This window comes from Rattus norvegicus, chromosome 2, assembly GCF_021556685.1.
Source record: "Rattus norvegicus strain SHRSP/BbbUtx chromosome 2, alternate assembly SHRSP_T2T, whole genome shotgun sequence".
NCBI classification, from domain to species: domain Eukaryota; kingdom Metazoa; phylum Chordata; class Mammalia; order Rodentia; family Muridae; genus Rattus; species Rattus norvegicus.
The window spans coordinates 151,266,967-151,288,784 of record NC_141535.1 but is presented as its reverse complement, the minus strand read 5'-3'; the positions used below and the strand labels follow the sequence as shown (position 1 = coordinate 151,288,784).

The 21,818-nt window shown below is 39.9% G+C and overlaps 1 protein-coding gene across 4 annotated transcripts in view; it reads right to left on the bottom strand.

Moving 5' to 3' along the window:
• Positions 1–21,818, bottom strand: part of Kcnab1 (potassium voltage-gated channel subfamily A regulatory beta subunit 1) — a 456,882-nt gene that overhangs the window by 45,875 nt on the left and 389,189 nt on the right. For all 4 annotated transcript variants that reach the window (XM_087621134.1, XM_087621137.1, NM_017303.3 and 1 more), the window contains exon 8: positions 6,674–6,760. In XM_087621134.1, coding sequence (XP_087477260.1) covers positions 6,674–6,760 — 87 coding nt within the window. The remainder of the gene's footprint in view (positions 1–6,673; positions 6,761–21,818) is intronic.

Sequence of the window (21,818 nt, the reverse complement as noted above, 5' to 3'; positions counted from 1 at the left end):
GAACCCACACTATTAGCTCATACCCACGGTGCTTTGCATTTTACCTCTATTTTCAAGTGAGGAGCTGAGCCTGAGCAGGGGCAGTAACCTGCCTGAGTGTGATTGCTGCCAAAGCCTGCATTTGAAGCTATCTGTTGAGTTCTGTCTTCCTGGCTGAAATACTGCTGCAGGGAGCAGACCCATCGCAGACTGCGGCATGAACCTGACCTTCACATTGCTGACTTCTCTTTTTTGGCTTTAGTTACTACTGTTCTGTAAGGATGAATTCAAAAGTAATCAATTAGTTCGTTTGGTGGGGGAAATATTTTAAAATGGAATAACATTCATGCTGCAGTGTGGGTCTTGTTGGCTGCCTTGAGTCAGGTTTACAGTAAGAGTCAAGATCAAATGTGGAACAGGATGATGTAAAAAACAAACCTATTTAATTTGGCCCGAAAACATAGTTTGACATAGATGCATTCAAAGTTGCAGACAAATCAAACAGACAAAAGAGGTCAGAACTGTTAAAGAAATTAGTGCATAAACAAACAAACAAACAAACAAACAACAAAAACAACCCAAAACCGAAAACCAAAAACCAAAAAACAAAAAAAATTTCCACAAGGGACATAGAAAGATGTCTTGTTGGCAAGATCTCACCCATTGAAGCCTTGAGGGTATAAAAAGTGCAAACTTTTGAAAAGATGCCTGAAAAGAGAGAATAGCCAGGGATCTTTGCAGTAAGCAGGCTGCCCAGGGAAGTGTTTTTTTTGATTTTTGTTTTTTTGTTTTTTTCTTTTTCATTCAGCTTCAAAGTACTCAACCATGGTCTAAAGGGGCCTGTTTACTTTGCAGACTCGAGCAGAACTTGGGATAATACACATGAAATCGGCTTTTCAGGCACCAGGGACACAAGAATTACACGATTGCAAGATTTTTAAAAAAAGCCTGGGAGGCCATGTTCTCTCTCTCTCTCTCTCTCTCTCTCTCTCTCTCTCTCTCTCTCTCTCTCTCTCTCTCTCTGTGCATGCACATCTGTGTAGGGAGTAAACTTCCTATAGGAAGCCTCTGAGAAGGCTATTCATGAAGTTAGAAGTGTGAAGTAGACTCCAGAATGGGATTAGAGACACCAGAATAGGATGCCGGTTTAGGAGATTTGTAGTAAATGAGTGGATCCAGCTCAGGAGTGAGAATATGTGTGTTCTGGGCAACACAGAGGTGGGCTGCTCAAGTGCACTGGGGCTCAGATGATGCCATACCCCTTGGGTGTTAGACATGGAGCTATGGACTTTAACACCTTCCTCCTGGATTTTGATCTTCATTTTATCCATTTCTTTTTCCTCCTTGCTTTTCTCTTGTCCCATATTTTGTGGTGGAAATGTTTGCTCTGGGCCATTGCACATTGGAAGTATGTAATTGGTTTTTATTTTCACAGGGATTCACAGATTCTTATCTAAGAGACTGCCTGAAATCTCCATAGATACTTGGAAGTTTGGACTTTTAAGCAGAAATGGGACAGTTAAGACTTGGAGGATCCTTGAAGCTTGGCTAAAGGCTTTTGCATTGTTAAGATGTGAACCTCTTGGGAGACTGGTAGAATCTAAAACATTTCCCACAGGCTTGTACTTTAAACACTTTTGGCCAATTGGTAGCAATATTTGGGGAGGATGTGGAACTTTTAGGAAATCGAGCCTGTCTGTCAGAAGTCACTAGGGGCTGGAAGTCACGAGGCACAACTCTTAGAAGCTTGCAGCCTGGCTTCCAGTTCTGACCTGTCTCTGGTTCCTGGGATGTAGTATTGAGGAGTTACTGCTGCATGTTTCCTGTAATGCCTTCCCTGCAATGGTGGGCAAAATGACCCTGAATCTACAAGTAATGCTGCACCTCATAGAGCAACACAGACCATGCTGCCATTAGACTGGGAAGAGCTTTTACCTCTGTGGTTATACAGAATAGTTTTCCTGACATGTAGCTCTTGGGCATTTGAAATGTGTAAGTCCAAATTATGCTGTATACTGTGGATTTCAAAGACAGTATGGAAAGAGTAAAATATACATTTTTAAAATCGTTACGGGTTGAAATAGTAATTTTTTGTATGAGTAGTTAAAATAATATTATAACTAAACCTATCTGTTTCTTTTCTCTTTTTAATGTGGTTAATAAATTATTCAAATTGCATAAATGTCTTGATTTATATCTTTCTGGGACAACATTGTCATATGGCTTGCAGAGGATTTCTTCTTGCTGTTATTATGAATTAGGGGGTAGGTAGGGGTACCTTTCAGAGGCATGACATAATGCCTCTGAAATGAAATACAGTGAGAGTTAGGCCACTGATGAGCTGTAACTACACAATACATAATAAGTGTCAGGTGTTTAAGCTTTTGTTCTAAAACCTTTACTTTGGAAGATAAAACACCCAGGTTCAGTATTTTTAAACCAATAGCATATTGACAATCTAGGCTGTTTTCTGTGGCCTCTTGTGAGTTGTCATGAATATTCTCCATTTCCAAATAGCCATACATTCCCGCTTGCATTGTAGTGATAGTAAAGAAGGAAAAACCTACGAAAAATCCTTACAGAATCCACTGTTTGGTTAATGGTGGGGATTAGTGAAGCTAACTTCAGTCTTACCACTGTTATTTGAGATAAAGACATCTGGGCTGCTTTACGGCTGTGTCAGCCCACAAGAAAGGGAACATGAATGTAGTGAACAGTAATTAGTATAGGCATAATATTCAATGATTCAGGAATTCCAGATGATTAGTTTTGGCAATGAGCTCTACATGAAAGGACCTGATTTCAAGCATGTTTTTTAAATTAAAATTTTATTAAAAGGTAATTTAACTTGAAAATCATCATACTTTGTCAATAAACCTTAAAAGTCTATATATTAAAGTGCCTCTTCTTTTTGCCATTAATCACAAGTGGTCCACACTTTACAGTAGTGTTCAATGACTTTCTTCCTGGAGAAATTACCCTGCAATTGGCAATGGCAGAAAAACAACCCCAAATCCTCCTAGCGTGGGACAGAATGTCTCTGTCAACCCAATGCAGCGTGACTTAAGTTGCCTCAAACCTTTTCTTATAGACAGGAATTTGAAATGCATACTGACCTATGAAAGTGAGAGTGAATTAACAATCTGAGTTTTACAGAGACAAGGCGCTCTCAGTGATTCTAAAGAGGGATATATTGTCATAAGAAAGATGACATAGGATGTGGGGCTGATTTTTTTTTCTACGATTGGAAAACATGCCACCATTGGCAGATAATATAGCAGAGACAGATGGCACAGCAGCTGCTGTGAAAGAAAAATGCCTTACTACTAGGTGAACCATGAAAAATAATGAGGATGGAGGGAAAAGCGCGCACGCGCGTGCGCTCCCCTCTGCTGTCACATCGTCCTGTCACCACAAAACGTAGAATTGTATTCTTTCAGGTGGCAGATTGCAAACGAAGTGCTTCACTTCTCTCCACTGACCGCACATTTGCAATTTACCACCATTCTCTTTTTAGAACTTGCTTTTTGTCTTTTGATTTTTGGCAAGAATGGCAGGAATGGGTAGCAATGGCTAATAGAACACACGATGCCCATATATGGTGAAGAAGGTGCAACGGCTGATCTTTTCCTGGCTCAATTGGTTGAAATTTGATACCAGAAATTGGCCGAAACTCATCCTGGTTTATTTTAGATACACCCTCAATTAACACCGATTCCTGGCATTTTAAACAGCTTGAAACGGAAATGTGGCTTTGAAGTACCCAAGTGCTCACACAGATCTCGACGCTCACAGAGGTGGTGGCTAGAAGCCATCTAGTGTTTCACGCTGGTTGCTTTAGTCTACTCCCTTGGACAATCAGTAACAGTGAGGGGCTATTGATGCCATGGCTGGGCTGTCTCATCAGAGAGCTGCTTCAGCCTCTCTAAAAGAATTGGCCTCTTCCTTGATTTGGAAAGGAATGTTTGATGTGAATGAAGATCTACGAATGCTGAGGCTCTGGGGTTTTGATCCACGTGCAATTAACATCTTCTTTGGTCCTTACTTCTGGGTAACTAACAGCAAATACAAATGGGTCAAACTACGTCGTGATGTACTGAGATAATAAAGGCAGGCGAATGATATTAAAGATTTTTTCTACCATTATTTAAAGATATTGGCTGGATGAATACTTGAAGATGGTTTTGTCATTTTACCTGGAGGAGCTGAATAAGGGTTGTGGAGTTACACTGACAGATAGTTACCAGAAAGTTCCAAGGGTAATTTTGGTAATATACAGCCTGTCTCACAGGCATTTAGAAATGCTAGTCACCCTTCAAGGTAAGCCTCATTGTGTATGTATAACTTTTGCTTATGCACAGGCATGCGGGATTTACAATCATTCCCAGCACGAATATTAACATGGAATCTAAAAACAACTCAGGTGTATCTGCCAATCCCTGCACCTTGAGGAAGTCATCTCGTCTCCCTACTTCATTTTTCTTTCTCTCTATTTTCCAGCGCTTGCCTCTGTTAAGAGTAAAGCAGAAAAGACTGTACGATCTGTGCTGCCCCCACCAGAATCCAACTCTGGTGTTTCTATTTGACCTGCAAATAAGTGATTATAAATCGCAAACAATTATAAGATATAAATTTATCAGAAAGCTAGAACAAGCTCCAAGAAGAGCCTGGTCACTAAACCCAAAGCAGAGAAACTTCAGAGGTTGGAAGCCTGGTGGGGGTAGTGTCTGGCTGGGCTGGCGGAGAGATGGAGGGACTACACTCCAGGACAAGTCGGTGACCGCTGCCAAGTGACCTACAGAGGTCTGTGTTACTGACTTACTCAGTAAGTAGGGAATACCCCTTGTTTAACACTCTTACTACAGAGACTCATTATGATGTAGCTTCCCAATTCACTTTGTGGAACGTTATTTGAAAATCTTAGGGGAAAACGTAATTTTCTCTGATTTCAGGAGAGGTGATGCTTTCACTACAGACCCTAGCAGGAGACAGCAATCTGTTCTTTTAAAAAATTCTTGGAGATTTCTTAACTAAGTTTCAACAAACCTTTGGTGTTTATGCCAGAGGCACTTAGCCTGTTAGCATCACTTTGCTGGAGAATTTCCTTCTTCCTTTATCTACACTCTGTATCTTTTTCATTTGGGAGACACTTATAACACAGCTTTCCTTTTGTAGATATAATGCAGCTTATACCTCCTGATTGAGGGGCTCTACTGTATTCCTAAAATTAGAGGTAAAGTAGGAGGCTGGATGGGTGGACAAACAAACTCAGCTGTCTGCTATCCTGTGTATGCACATGGTATAACTGTAAAAGACAACATTCCAAAGAGGAAAATAGCCACCAGGCACTTAGAATGAGAAACAATTAGCCTTTTACAACCCAGTATTTTATTTGGTAGTTTTGCTGACTAAATGGCTTTAGTCTTCTGTTTGGACGCATCTTTGTGAATTGTGTGACAGGCATAGTATCATTGAAATAAATATCTCTAATACTGTTTATGATCTGGTTATCAAGCAGCCTTTGTTTTGACAGAAATATATATCATATATGACACATATATGATATATAAACACAGATAATAATGTGTATATAGATAGATGTATGCATGTACAGTTTCTCTGTAGTAGGGAAAGATAAATGACAGTACAAATAGTCTCTCTAACATATGTTTGAAATGAGTGAGGAGCTACAAAATGCAACCTAGAAAAATTCCTAGGAACTTAGATCATTCGTATTTTCCTGAATTCCCATAACCCAACAGTAAGAATACATTTTCACAGAGCTTAATTTCTTACATTATAAACAGCGTTTCCAATTATCAAAGACAAATAAAAGACAAATTTGCCTTTAGTATAATTTTATGTGGATTACATTATTGGAATTATTAAAAGAAATTGATAGTTCAAATGCTGTAAAACTTAGAAACAAAGTCAAAATCCCCTTTTCATCTTGAAATATTTCTATCCTCAACTAACTGGAATTGTCTTTTCCACTTTTGTGTCCACAACCATCTTATTTCTCAGTCATCCCAGGTGGGATTGACAAATGGACACAAATGAAGAAAATTTGGCTTTAGGAGTGTTCTGAAAGCTTTGCTTTGTCCCACAGGGGAAAAGCTGTGGTCTTCTGTCAGAGGGCGTGGGGGGCACAGCTTGCTGAGAATGAAAACCAGTGTGCAAAGAAGAGCCTTATTAAGCAGTTTCCCCTGTCCAGTGCCCACTCACCCCTCTCAGCATTTATCATACAGGATTGGAAACTAATCAGAAAGCATCATTATAGAAATGGAAGTTTCTTAGAGGAGTGCCTTGGAAATGGTAGTTGTATTATAAACCCCTCTGATTAATGTAATCATTTTAGTTGACGAAATCATGAAAGTGAAATGAATCTGGAAGAAGTGAGGACCTAGCAACCAAGAAAAACTACCGAGAATAAAGGTAAAGGAGGAAGTTAGAAGGAGGAGGAGGAGGAAGAAGAGGAGGGAGGAGGGGGAGGGGGAGGAGGGGGGAGGGGAGGAGAAAAACTGTAGAGGTCTATTGGCTTTCAAGGTAAATACAGAAGCTAAAGGACATTGGAAAGGCTTTACTTTTTAAATTCTAGTTTATCTGAAATACGTCATTTATTACTGTAGTAGAGACAGTCTTCTAGGACCAGTAATTCTGTAGCCTCTTATTCTTACTAAATTCCTTTACTCACCTTCCATGGGGGTGTTGCTGTCTGGGCGATTTGCAAAGACCACGTCCACATATTCCAGTTGCAGCCTCTGGAGGGAGCCTTTCAGTCCTAGCAGCAGAAACAGAAAACAAAACACAGTGAAAGGCCCAAGAACTCAGAAGAGGACCACTATTAGAAAGGGCTTGAGTTTGGTTTCTTTCAAGAATTTACTTAAAAACAAACACTGAGTTAATTACAAAAATCCACTTGAACAGGGCACTGCAAGACCAGAGCAGTGATTGGTTGCCCACAGGAACACCAGTCTGAGTTACTTACATGTGACTAACCTTCGCAAGAGTTAAACCAGAGGAAAGATGATAGTAGCCTGTGTTTAGTGTAATAATGGAAAATGATGTTTGAGAAAGCTGGAGGGAAACCCATCAAATCCAAGAACCAAACAGCCTAGGGAACCACAGAGGTTCTCACCCTTCCTAATGCTGCGGCCTTCTAATACAGTTCCTCATGCTGTGGTGACCCCCGACCAGAAGATTATTTTTGTTGCTACTTCATAACTGTAATTTTGCTACTGTTATAAATTGTAATCTAAATATCTATGTTTTCTGATGGCCTTAGGAGACCCCTGTGAAAGGGTCACTTGGCCAATGACCTAGAAAGACCCACTACTTGGGAGGGGAGAGGAAGTTAGCACCTTAGACTTGAACCCAGTACCAACCTCACTAGGATGAAATTCAGTACTGAGTGGACCCCCTCCCCTATAGCCCTTTCTCCCAGGATAATGTTCATAGAGAATCTCTAGATCACCCCAGAGCTAGGTAAACATCCCTGACCTTGGTGAGATGAACCTGGGGTCCCACTTCCACAACTGCTAACTATGTCCAGAACTGTACCAGTTCTATACCAGTTCTAAGGGTTGCAGCTTCAGGTATGACCTGACTATGACTACTTAGTACCAATCTTGTTAACCAAGGGTTGCCTCTGCTATTCGCCCTCAGTTTCCAGCAGCAAGTTCAAAGACATTTTATTTGCAACTCGCTTATGAAGGAAAGATGTCTAGAACTTTTACTCGGAACTCACAGCTGGGGCTGTAGATTCTTTCCAAGAATAGCATCAATCCAGAAGCCCAAATGTCACATGAAATTCCAATTTGCATCACTAGTGCCTGGCTGCAGTGGTGCCCAGCCAAGGGTAGATCACATCACCAGACAGGGCGTGGAAACATAGTTACATTGGTCTCAGCAAGCTGAGGGCTCCAGAAAGGGACCCAAACTTGGCTTTTTAAGTTGTGTCTCTTGTGGTAAGGGTAGAACCCTGTTGTTCCTGGCCACAGGCTCATGATTGTAGATGAGGCTTTTGGTTCTGAGGTTGGATTACCTCCTCTAGGCAGTCCCCAAATCTATCACATACAGCGTGCCAGTTGCAACAAACCTAAGCTAGGAATGCCATAAGTCCCTAACAGAATAGCAGCACTGCTTTTGGATTTACTGGGACTAGTGTCCTCTAGTGTTGCAACAGTGGGCAATGATGAGGGGCTCCAGAACAAACAACCTGCTTAGAATTCCAGGCCAGGCACCATTGAAGTCAAAGAATGACAGCTGGAATAAATGCCTAATACTTCAGTGCATGGATTCTTTCAGATACTAACAAGCATCAAGAGCTTCCAGAGAGCTGTGAGGTGTCAGAAGCCGATGATGAGGTGATGGATATGCTTGGCCTCATGGACAAGAATTCAAAACAGCCATTTTATGGAAAGTAGTGAACTTCAAGAAAATACAAAGAAGCTGGGCATGATAACACATGTCTGTAATTCCAGCACTAGGGATGTTAAGGCAGGAGAATTGTAATTGAGAAGCTACTCTGAGTTAAATAATGAGGTCCAGTTCTATATAATAGTCAGCCAAGAATGGGAGAAATAGTCTTCCTCAGGGAAGAACATGTCAATCGGTTATCTAATATCAAGTGGTGAGGCCTGAAAATGTACATATAAGTAACATTATGTAGGTTGTATTTATGATGTAAGTGTGTGTGTGTGTGTGTGTGTGTGTATCTGTATATTTCTCTCTGTGTGTGCCTGTGTATGTGTCTGTGCATCTGTGTGTCTGTGTGTATCTCTCTTTGTGTGTGTATGTATGCATGTGTGTGTATCTGTGTATATTTGTGTATGTCTATGTTTATGTATGTGTGTAATTTATGTGACAATTTAATAAGGAAAAAATAGAGATCACAAATTTGGAAGAAAGTATGGAACGGTATACAGCAGAGGGTTTGAAGAGAAGAAAGAGAAGGAGGAAATGCTGTAATTATAATCTCAAATAATAAAAGACACACACATATGCACATATATAGATATATACATATATGCCAGAACTGGTCAGGGGTGGAAAATTCATTAGAAATAACCTACTGAGACATGATCCTTAAAAGCACAAGAGAAACTGGGCAGCAGGGGCGCATGCCTTTTTTCTAGCACTTGAGATGTAGAGGCGGACAGCTCCAGCCTGGTCTATAGAGTGAGTTCCAGGACAGCTAGGGCTACATATACAAAACCCACCTTGAAAATCAGAAACAAAAGCAAACAACAACCATAAGAACAACAAAATAAAATCTCTAGGGAACAATTGAGTAATCACCAGGAAACCTTGCTACAGAAAGTAAAATATTTTTTAAAAACTAGTAATTCCTGGAGCTGAAAAGCAGAACAGGTGCAGAGGGACCTGACAGCATCCATAGAGAATCCATTTAACAGAAGAGTCAGTGAGCTTGAAGTCAAGGTATTTGAATATATTCAGGAGGGAAAAAGTTGAAGAGGAATGAAGAAAGCTCATAGGATTTTAGAACACCATTAAAAGAATAGACACCCAGGTTTGGGGTTTCAATGAGGGATGACTCCTCTCCCCTGCACAAGTGGCATCTATTCACACAGACACAAATACATATGCAGAAATTGTAAAAGAGATAAAACATATAAAAATATAATAACATGTTGAGAACATTGGGAGAAAAAGTGACAGTCCAGGGCTCAGGCCTGAACAGGACATCAACGCCTCCTCTCTAATGCCCCGGGATCATTGTAGACAGAAGGGTCGAAAGAATACAAGAGCCGGAGAGGCTGTGAAATGCTAGTTTCTGGGTGTGACACAACCAGCAGAACTGTGATTTCACAGCAGCCAAGCTGTCTCCACTGGACTTTTATAACACTGGGTTTGACATCAGTTAAACACGGATAAGGGAGGGGCTTGTGAACTTTTGGCTACTAGTGGACTCTGGGAGGGGCTCAGTCATTATATTTAGTTGTATGCCTGTATGCAACTCACAAAGGTCAGTTCCAAACTCATCATCACATGACTGCCTTAGTGAAACTCAGAGTGTCACAAAACAAAACGACCTGAATTTGAGAAAGAGACTTGCGGGTAGAGGGGAGATTGACAGAGGAAGATGGGAAAGGAGGAAGAGAGAGTAACCAGATGTATTATGCACTGTACGTGTATAAAATTGTCAAAGAACACATTTAATAAAAGTGTAATAGAAACTAGTTTTATAGGAATAAACATGGTTCACGCATAATTTTGTGTATATTTATGGATATATATACATATACATGTATATATATATATGATGGATGACTATATTAATATATTTCCTAAACCAGGTAACATAAAGCTTTCCAAACCTAGAGTGAGAACAAAATAACCAGATAGAGGAAAGTCAAAAGTTACCAGTTGGATGTGATTTAATCAAATCTACCACAAATTGACATGTTATGATCAGGTCTCAAAAGTTAAAACAGAGAGAATTGTGAAATTAGCAAGGGAAGAAGAGAGAAAGGAAGGAAGGAGGGAAGGAAGCAAACCCGAATACATGCTTCAATCGAGCCGACAGCTGACTTTCAGGAGAGAACTTACACCCTAGGAGAAATGGAATGGTGAAAGCAAGCGAAACCCGCGGACTACCACAGGTGTGCTCTGGAGCAGGGGCTGCCCGAGCCTGTTGCCTGCTGTAGATCCCTGGCCCTAAATGGACCTCCTTTCCTGGCCTTAGTGGGAGAGGATGCACCAAGTACCCAGTGACTTGATGTGTAGGGTTGGGGAGGGGTACTAGTGGAGGGTGTGATGGGAGGCTTAAGAGGAAGGTGGAATGGAGGGAGGGCTTGCATGAGGAGGTACTGGGAGGAGAGGAAGGGCTGGTATTAGGTTGTAAAGTGAATAACTGATGATGATGATGATGATGACGACGACGACGACGACGACTGATGTATTCAGCAAAGCAAGCTTTCAGAAGAGGCGACAAAAGGGTATTTCCAAATTGAAGCTGAGTGGATTTGTTGCTACTTAAATTCACTCTAGAATAAGTCCTAAGGAAAATTCTTTAGCATGAGAGAACAAGATATGTTGAATAAAATACTGGAATATTTTGGAAACACTGAAAGTTAACAATAAGTTTCAGAAAGATGTAGTGTTTTCTAATACTTTAATTATGGTACTTCAAACATCTTTAGTATGAGGATTAAAAATAAAAAAATGACTACACTGCTATTTTAAGAAATAGGCAATATAAAAACCTAAAATGAAACATTAGAAATTAAAATATAGGAAAGAATACAGTGTATGTGTTGAGGTTTTCTTTCTTTTTTAATGCTTATGATCAAAATCAAATTGCTATGTTTTCAAAATAACTTGTACTGAACAATTTTTTATATTTAGTATTAACTACAAAGAGAAAATGTACAGCTACACCAAAACAAACAAACAAACAAAAAACCAAAGAATCAAACAACACTACTAGAGAAACTCACAACCACAAACACTTGAGAGAGGAAGAAATGAGGAGCTAAAACAATATAGAAAACAAGCGACATCATCATAAACCAATATAGAAAACACCCATCATGATGGGTGAGACCTTACCCATCAATAACTATCTTAAATATAACCGGATTGAATTCTGCAGTACAGACATACATAATGAAGAAAAGTATTTGGCCATTCTACATCTGATTAAGGATTGATATCTAGAATATTGAAGAGACTCAACTCAACAACAAATCATTATTATTATGACCACTATAATCTTCTTTCTCATGATTTGAGTATGAAATGGTAAATAGACTGAAATACACATTGCTTCCAATAAGTGAAGAAAATATGGAACTTATGTAAAAGTGTATTTTATAAGGTCATATATATTATATTCAGCCACTGAAACATTATATCTTATCATGACAGCATATATGGAAAGTAAAACATTGTTCTAAGTAAAATAAAATAGATATAAGAAAACAAATGCCAAGTAATTCACTTATAAACAGAATTTAAAAATGTTACGTTGGGGGCTTAGTAATAGGAAAAGAGGGTCCTTCTAAGTTTGGTGCTAGCACCCACATGACAGTTCGTGGCTGTCTGTAGCTGTACTTCCAGGAGAATCTCATGATTTTCTGGTCTCCTTGGACACTACAGGCACCTGGTGCACACACATACATGCAGACAAAACACTCATGCACACAAAATAAAAATAAATCTAAAAAATAGTAGAATAATATTTTTAGATGCTAGATATATATTATGGAATGGGAGATGGGGAAAGGTTGGTTAAAGATATTAAGTTAAATATGTAGAGGGAGTACTGCTACACAGTAGAGTAACGGTCAATAACAGAGTACCATATATTCCAACATTAGAATTTGAATGTTTCTAATAAAAGAAATGATAAAGTTGCTTATCTTGATTTGAATATTATCTCATGTATGTATGCACAAGGTATCCCCTAAATATGTGCAATTTTGGTAAAAGGTGGCTCTTCTGGAAGAGGAGGAAGGACTGCAGGCCTTGGAGAAGACAGGAACTCCACGAGGAAACCAACAGAGTCAACTAACTTGGACTTTTGGGGCTTTCAGAGTCTGAAATGACAACCAAAAAGCATACATGGGCTAGACCTAGGCCTCTCTCTGCTCATATGTAGCAGATGTGCAGCTTGGTTTTCATGTGGGTCCCGAACAACTGGAGCAGGGCTATCCCCAAAGCTGTTGCCTGTACGTGGGATATGTTCTAGCTGGTGCCTTGTCTGGACTCAGTGGGAGAGAATGCACCTAGACTTGCAGAGACTAGTGCTAGGGTGGGGGGGGGGACACTCAGGGGCCTCACCTGCTTAGAGGGGAAGGGGAGGGAGAAGGGAGGGGGCATGACCTGGAGGAGAGCAGTGACTGGGATGTAAAGTGAATAAGTTAAAAAAAAAAGAACAAGAAAATACTTTGGATGTAATGTGTGTTAGTTGATCCCAGGAGCCATTAAATCATATCAAAGACTGACTTTGCTTTGATAAAGAAAATCTCAGGCCTCTGGCCTCTCTCAAGATGACTAGCACCCTCAGTGGTAACTTGGGCAGCCCAGCAATGACCTGCCATGGTGACACTGTGGCAATAGCTGGAAGCCAAGTTTAAAATAAAAAGCAGCTTCTCTTCAAGGCTCTTTGTTCTTCTCTGTGTAAGTTAGGGGAAAAAAGGCTGCCTTAACTCCATTTAATAAATGTATGCCTTAACAGTAATATAAATAGGAGAGCAAATAAAGGCTATCTTCAGCACTAAGTCTATCAAAGTTTAGAAAGCCTAAAAGATGTGTCGCCAAGCTATATCCTTTTAAAGATCTCTCCTTTTTCCTTTATGACACTGGGTCTTGAACCTAGGGCCTTGTGGATGCTGGGCAAACAGTGTCTGTGACCAAGCTATATTTAGGCATTTTTTTACTTTTCATTATGAGAGAAGGTTCCTAGGTTGGCCTTGGATTAGAAGTCCTCCTGTGTTATCCCCGAAGGTTGTTGGGATTGCATGCCTGTACCAATGGGTCTGGCTTTATTTTTCTTTTATTTTGGAAAGAAACAAAATGCCAGAAGCCATAAGGATGTAAGATCTAGTGTAATAGAAAGAGCGGAACTCAGGAGATCTGGAAGCAAGGGCTATGTTTCAGTCCTAAAGTTTGTTCAGGAAAATTTAATTAATTTCACTAATATTAATACTTCCCCAAATAAACTGTATTATATATATTATTATGCAACCAAAAGGAGGGCAGCTTCAGGGAGCTGTTTCATCTCATTCCCAGGAGGCACAGCGGGTCCTTATCAGTCTCTTTAATCCCTGGGAAGACTGGAGGTTGTCTCCTTTTATTATAAGCATAAAATTAATTGCCTGGTAAATGAGGCTCTTATACATTTAAATTTGGCTCATTTAAATTTGATTTTCAAACTAGTTTATTGGATAGTCACAATTACTTTTCTGACAGAAAAATGGAATGCTGGAATACAGCCCAGGAAATATTTTCAATTTAAGATAGGAGATAGTGATTCTTGTTAAAAGCTTTGATGAGGAGTTCGGGGCAGACAGGCAGTTGAATAACTCTTCCTAACCTGGGTGATGCTCCTGGATGGGAAAGCACTAACTTACTCAAGAAGTAGCTTGGAAGAAATTCACCTTAAGAAGTATTATGATATGAACCACTTTGGGGAGGAAATTGTAAGTAGACAGGACATAGGACACAGACAACCACACACATAACAAGGTTTGGAAGCATTCTTGGTGATTAAACAAAATACTTTTTTTGTGACTTAATTCTGCAACCCGCACGTGGGCTAACAAATTTACCATCTTCAGAACCGCCATGGCAGAGAACATTGTCTAAGGTGTTGGACAAAAATGTGATGTCAGAGGAGAGAGGTAAAGACGAGATGCCCCAAGGGAAACAGAGGCATTCCTTTGGCCCATACCTATGCTTATGCTCAGCCCTGGAAACAAGTGTTCTCCTCTCTGAAAATGTCCCTCACCTACTAGGTCTCATTAGTGTAGGCAAGAGGAGGAGAAGCTAGAGTAACTTGGCCCCACTGTGGTTCATTTATCATTACATGTAACAAATCTCAGTTTGTCCCCAAAGTGTGCCAGATCCTAGGACCATAATGATATATGGATAGTCTTCAACCCCAAGGACCAAACATGTACACTGAGGGCATCTATAGGCCTGTGTTCTTTGTAAAGTCATAATGTTCATCTGTAACGATGGCATGACAGGTCCATCTCACTGTATTTGATATTTGGTCATTTTTTGCCTCTCTATTATTTCTCTGGAAGCTCTGTATCTTGATATTTTGGCAGAGATATAAATGTGTTCATCTGAGAGTAGGAGGAACTGTGTGCTGGGTCAAGTTAATGACCCCACTCTGATTGAGATTGTGTGTGTGTGTGTGTGTGTGTGTGTGTGTGTGTGTGTGTGTGTGACATTATATCTCCAATATGGGCCACTCTGAAAGTCTTCTGAAATTTCATAATCTATATGTTTGGAATTTTATTCTATGCAACACTTCAAAACATTGGCAAAGGATGCAGGAATGGTAGGGAGTTAAGAAGAGAAGATGAAGCCTATCTGGTCAGACTTTCATGTTAAACTGGTGGCTTTGCTTGCTAAGCAGATCTCATAGAGGCTGAAAGGGAGTTGTGAGGTCAGCAAGGAGATGACTGTAGCACATCAAGCTCAGAGTAAGCTGGCTGCCTGTGTTCAAACTCAGGACAGGTCTTATACATGGAAGTAATTAGACTGGACAGTTATGGATACAGGGTATGATGGCCTTACAAATCAACAATGACTCCTCGATTTATGGCCTAAGCCAGGTGATTACCAGGTGATTATTAACTAGGGTGGGGATTTCAGGGGGAAAACAAATTACAGGAAGTGTTATGGACCGGGCTCGGTCTGATTGGCACTTATTATACACATGGAAATCTGTCCAAAGAGGAAACTGTGCCAGGTCCTCCCTCCCTCCCTCCCTCCCTCCCTCCCTCCCTCCCTCCCTCCCTTCCTCCCTTCCTCACTCCTCTGGAATTCCACCCCTACCCCCATGCACACTTTTCTTCCCCCTTCTCCCCCACCTCCTCCCCTTCTTTCTTTCTTCCTGATTTCTTTAGCACTCTTTTTTTTAAGAGTTTTTTTTTAATGATTTATTTATGTATAAGTACACTGTAGCTGTCTTCAGACACACCAGAAGAGGGCATCTGATCCCATTACAGATGGTTGTGAGCCACCATGTGGTTGCTGGGAATTGAACTCAGGTCCTCTGGAAGAGCAGCCAGTGCTCTCAACCACTGAGCCATCTCTCCAGCCCCTATTTAGCACTCTTGATTCCCCTGACTTAGTCTCATAAATGCTGGGGTCATAGAGTGCACTGTTCCTGGCTTACATGATCTTCACTTTTTCTTTATAATCATTCATGTGACTGGAAACCAAGTCAGGAATACCACTTTTTTTCTATTTTGATGCTTTAACCTTGGAGAAAGAAGAGCTCAACAAATGTCTCTTTAAAACTATTTAGAAATTTGTTAAAATAAACCTTCATTTAGCTAATATTTTACTGGGCGCTGGTTTGAACCAGATATTGTTTTAAATTTAAATAGGTATGCAAAAAATGCATCAATCCTGGCTCCAGCATAGCAGCTAGTCACAAGCTAAAGCCACAGTTGCAATGAGTACAGAAAGGATCGTAAGAAGTGAACCCTGAAGAAGCAGGAGACATGCTCCCATGCTGGCAAGTTTTCAAAAGTCTGCAGCATAACAAGGTATTTTCAAATGACTATTAGAAAATATATCTAAGTCTCTTTTTCTTTTAGATTCTTTTTCTTTTTTTAAAAAAAGATGTATTTGTTTATGTATCTGGGTATTTTGTCTGTATTAATATCTGCACACCAGAAAAGGACATCAGACTGCATGAGTCTACAATTATAGAGCTGCTATCTGGGTACTGGGAATTGAAGTCAGGAAGAGCAGCCAGTGCTTTTAACCATTGAGCCATTCTCTCGAGCCCCTTTATTTTATTTTATTTATTTTTTTCATTTTTTTGAGATACTGTTTCTCTGTGTAACTCTGTCTGCTGTAGAACTTGCTTTGTAGACTAGATTAGCCTTGAACTCAAAGACATGCCTTCCTCTGCTTCCCTAGTGCTAGGACTGAAGGTATGTGCGACCATGCCCAGCTTAGAACTAACATGCTTTCCAAAATAATGAGTTTACTGCAAACTTTAATCAGACAGGCATGGTTACATGTGCAGCAGTTGTTCAACTGATAATTAGTGTATTGAGTCTGCAAGAGCTAAATCTAAATATGCTGTTTTATTAAATTTACCCCTCATGTTCTTGCTTTTGTATGTATCTTGGAAAAATATTGCTTTAAGTAATGTCATGATTTCCCTACACAACTTCCAGTTTCATTTCTATTGTAGTCCTCTTGGTCACCCACTTTTTTTTCTTGGATATTTTTTATTTACATTTCAAATGTTACCCACTTTCCCTGTTTCCTGTCCATAAACCTACTATCCCATTCCACCTCCCCCTGCGTCTATGAGGGTGTTCTGTACCCACCCACTCAGTCCTACCTCCCTACCCTGACAATCCCCTACACTGGGGCATTGAGCCTTGGTAGGACCAAGGGTTTCTCCTCCCACTGATGCCCAACAAGGCCATCCTCTGCTACTTATGCAGCTGGAGCCATAGGTCTGTCCATGTGTACTCTTTGGATAGTGGGTTAGTCCCTGGGAACTCTGGTTGGTTGGTATTGTTGTTTTTATGGGTTGCAAACCCCTTTAGCTCCTTTAATCCTTTCTCTAACTCCTCCATTGGGACTCCATTCTCAGCTCAATGGTTGGCTGCGAGCATTTGTTTCTGCATTTGTCATGCTCTGGCAGAGCCTCTCAGGAGACAGCTATATCAACTTGCACTTCTTTGGCATTCATTAACAATGTTGTCTTGGTTTGATGGCTGTATATGGGCTGGATCCCCAGACAGGGCAGTCTCTGGATGACCTTTCCTTCAGTCTCTGCTCTAGACTTTGTCTCTGTACTTCCCCCTGTGAATATTTTTTCCCCCTTCTAAGAAGGACTGAAGCATCCACACTTTGGTGGTCCTTCTTCTTGAGCTTCATGTGGTCTATGGATTGTATCTTGGGTAATCTGAGCTTTTGGGTTAATATCAGTGAGTGCCTACCATATGTGTTTTTGTGTCTTTGGGTTACCCCACTCAGGATGATATTTTCTAGTTCCATCCATTTGCCTGTGAATTTCATGAAGTCATTGTTTTTAATAGCTGAGTAGTACTCCATTGTGTAAATGTACCACTTTTTCTGTATCCATTCCTCTGTTGAAGGACATCTGGGTTATTTCCAGCTTTTGGTTATTATAAATAAGGCTGCTATGAACATAGTGGAGCACGTGTTCTTATATATTGGGACATCTTTTGGGTATATGCTCAGGAGTGGTATAGCTGGGTCCTCAGGTAGTACTATGACCAACTTTCTGAGGAACCTCCAGACTGATTTCCAGAGTGGTTGTACCAGCTTGCAATCCTACCAACAATGGAGGAGTGTACCTCTTTCTCCACATTCTCACCAGCATCTGTTGTCACCTGAGTTTTTGATCTTAGTCATTCTGACTGGTGTGAGGTGGAATTTCAGGGTTGTTTTTGATTTGCATTTCCCTGATGACTAAGGATGTTAAACATTTCTTTAGGTACTTCTTAGCCATTCGATATTCCTCAGCTGAGAATTCTTTGTTTAGCTCTGTACTCCATTTTTTTAAAAATAGGATTATTTGATTCTCTGGAGTCTAACTTCTTGAGTTCTTTGTATATGTTGGATATTGGCCCTCTATTGGTTGTAGGATTTTTTTTTTTTCCGGAGCTGGGGACTAAACCCAGGGCCTTGGGCTTGCTAGGCAAGCGCTCTACCACTGAGCTAAATCCCCAACCCCCGGTTGTAGGATTGTTAAAGATCTTTTCCCAATCTGTTGGTTGCCATTTTGTCCTAATGACAGTGTCCTTTGCCTTAAAGAAGCTTTGCCAATTTATCCCATTTGTTGATTCTTGATCTTAGAGCATAAGACATTGGTGTTCTGTTCAGGAAATTTCCCCCAGTGCCCATGTGTTTGAGGCTTTTCCCCACTTTTCTCGTCTATTAGTTTGGGTGTATCTGGTTTTATGTGGAGGTCCTTGATCCACTTGGACTTGAGCTTTGTATAGGGCGATAAGAATGGATTGATTTGCATTCTTTACATGCTGACTGCCAGTTGAAAGAGCACCATTGGTTAATAGTTTTAAGTTTCAATACTTATAAATTATATCTAAATGTGTGTATATATAGTAAGCAGATGTGGTAGCTATTATAGTCTTTTCATCTATTGGCTTTGCCAAAAGTCTTATATTCATTTTTAAAATCAGTGAGTTAAAACATTTGATTATAGAGTGCAGTGTTATGTTGATAATTCAAAAAAATATAAATAGCTCTGCCTCAAAATAAAAAGAAAATTTATCCTTTAACTGAGAAATCACGGATGGTCATTCTTTAAAGGAGGGGGTTGAGTTTTAGTATTTGGTATTAACTAAAAAGTTTCAATCTGAGATTTTTGCCACCTATTTTCATCTTCTGAGCTGACAGCAATGGCTTGTGACTGTAAAATCTGTTGTTTTTTAAAACATTTTTATTGGTTATTTTATTTATTTGTATTTCAGATGTTATCCCCCTTCCCAGTTTCCCCTCTGCAAACACTCCATCCTACCCTCCTTCCCCTGCTTCTATGAGGCAAACCACTTCTACCTCACTGCCCTAGCATTCAACCCAGATGTCCCTCAACAGAGGAATACATTTACACAATGGAGTACTAATCAGTTATTAAAAACAAAGATTATATGAAATTCACAGGCAAATAGATGGAATTAGAAAATATCATCCTGAGTGAGGTGACCCAATAACAAAAGAACATACTTGGTAGGTATTAGGATATTAGGATATTAGGATACTTAGTGGATATTAGGAAAAAAAGCTCGGAATACCCATGATACAACTTAAAGACCAAATGAAGCTCAAGAAGAAGTATTGGATGCTTCAGTCCTACTTAGAAGGGGGAACAAAATAATCACTGAAGGTAGAGGTTGGGAGGGACTTGAGAGGAAGAAAGAAAGGGGAGGAGACTGTAAAATCTTAAGAGAAATGTACTTATTCTGACAATGTGACTGTGGTGGTTTGAATAAGAATGTCCCCCATAGGCTTATCAGTTTTAATGATCTCCAGAGAATGGCAGTATTTGAAAGGATTAGGAGGTGTGGCCTTATTGGAAGAAGTATGTCACTGGGGGTGTGGCTTTGAGGTTTCAGAACTCCATGTCAGAGTCAGTGTCTCTCTCTTGCAGATCTGGTTGTAGAACTCTCAGCTATTTCTCTAGCATGTCTGCCTGCATGCTGCCTTGCTTTCTAATATAATAATAATGGATTAAACCTTTCAAACTGTAAGCAAGCCCCAATCAAAGGCTGCATGTGGATGCCGGGAATTGAACTCTGGTCCTCTGAAAGAGCTCTTAACTACTGAGCTATCTCTCCAGCCTCCAAATGCTTATTTTATATGGGTGACCTTGGTCATGGTGTCTCTTCAGAGCAATAGAACATTGACTAAGACAGTGACTTATCAAACTATTCCCATTCCTTCATGTTAGGCACTCAATCTGTCAGATTCTAAGGCACAATTTGTATCTTAGTAAAATGGGTGTGGGATAGCTCAATGAATATAGAGAATTATAAAGCCATAAAGACCTTGGGACTCAAAAAGGATAAAATAAACATCTTAGCAAAATGTCTTCTTTCTTCTAGTAAAGATAAGGAGGAAATCATATTAACTGGGGCAATGTTGAAGACTTTGACTCATAGAGAAGGCTTTTCATACATTAAAAATAAAAAACCCATATTACACATGAGCCAAACTCATTTATACTCTGTAAAATAACTCAGGTGTCCAAGGTCAACTGGTCTTATCTTAGTCTTATTTTCTAACCTTGCTCCTTGAATTTAATGTGCATATGAATCACCAATGTTTAATAAGGCCACCTTTCTCAAGGGAATATACCAATGAAATCCAAGTATAATTATGTGTAAACTTCTTCCAACTGTATTTTTGGCTTAAGACTCTCATGGCGCTCCTCTTCTGCAGAATTCATTTAATTCTCTAATTTCAGCTTGCATACAAATGTCCTATGGGGGTAACGCCTACTTATTAGCCCTTGTCTTTGGCTGAAACTACAAACTTCAAAGGAACACCAATTATAACATAACAAGTGGTCTCAATCTCAAAACTGAATGTTTGTGTTCAAGTCTGCAACTGGGTCGGCTTAGATTTCGGCTGAACTGGTTACCATCCTGTGAGAATTTCTTAACCAAAAGAAAGTAGAAATTTAAGGTATTGCTATTAAGTTGAATGAGGCCTGAAGAAAAGTCACTGAAAAAGAATTCTGAAATCATATACACATACACTGTGAATCTTAAGACAATGGAGATTTCATGAAGTTTCTCCATTCGTGTGTGTGTGTGTATTCATTGATTTTGTTTTTCTGAATTTTTTTCCCAATGAATTAGATTAAAAAGAAACAAAATTGAGTATCACACTTCTCTGTTGGCCAGCTGGACTCCCTGGGCACCTGGGTTGTTGGATATTAACCAGCTCTGTGGTTGATGGCACATATACTGGTGATGGTAGAGAGGAATGGTGGTGGCTAGGAGGGCAGGCTGGGCTTGACTTCAGGATCCAATTGTATGCTAATCCTTAGCAGAATTTGTGTTTGGAAGAGAAAGTTGGAAGCTTTCCCTAGGGTAGGTGGTAGCCATTCATCATGGCAGCCTCAGTTTGTTACGAGCTTAGGACAGTGTCCTCCATAAAGCAGTTGTGTTTATAACACAATATTACGACAAAGTGACACTTGGGGTTCATTATGTGATGGACATTATGCTTTACATGAATTATTGAGTTTTTCTCCCCAGGTTGTAGTCCTATAATGTAGGAATACTTGGAATCTATGTTATGCTCAAGGAGACAGAGTATTAAGTAACTTGTAGGTTACTCAGTTCATAAGTAATAAATAGTAGAGACTTGAATGTTGATCGCAAAGCTCATGTACACAGAAATAAACTCCAAAAACTGAGAAATACAAACCTCAGGTACTTTAGAAACAGTGAAATTATATAATAAATATTATGGTTAAAAGTCTTATGTAAGGGAGGAAGTGAGAGAGGGAGAGAGGGAGAGAGAAGAGAGAAAGAGCTGCTTTCAAAATCTCCTTTTAAGGTTAAAATTAAATAATTGAGAGCTGGGGTGCTGGTGTGGTGTTAGCAGGT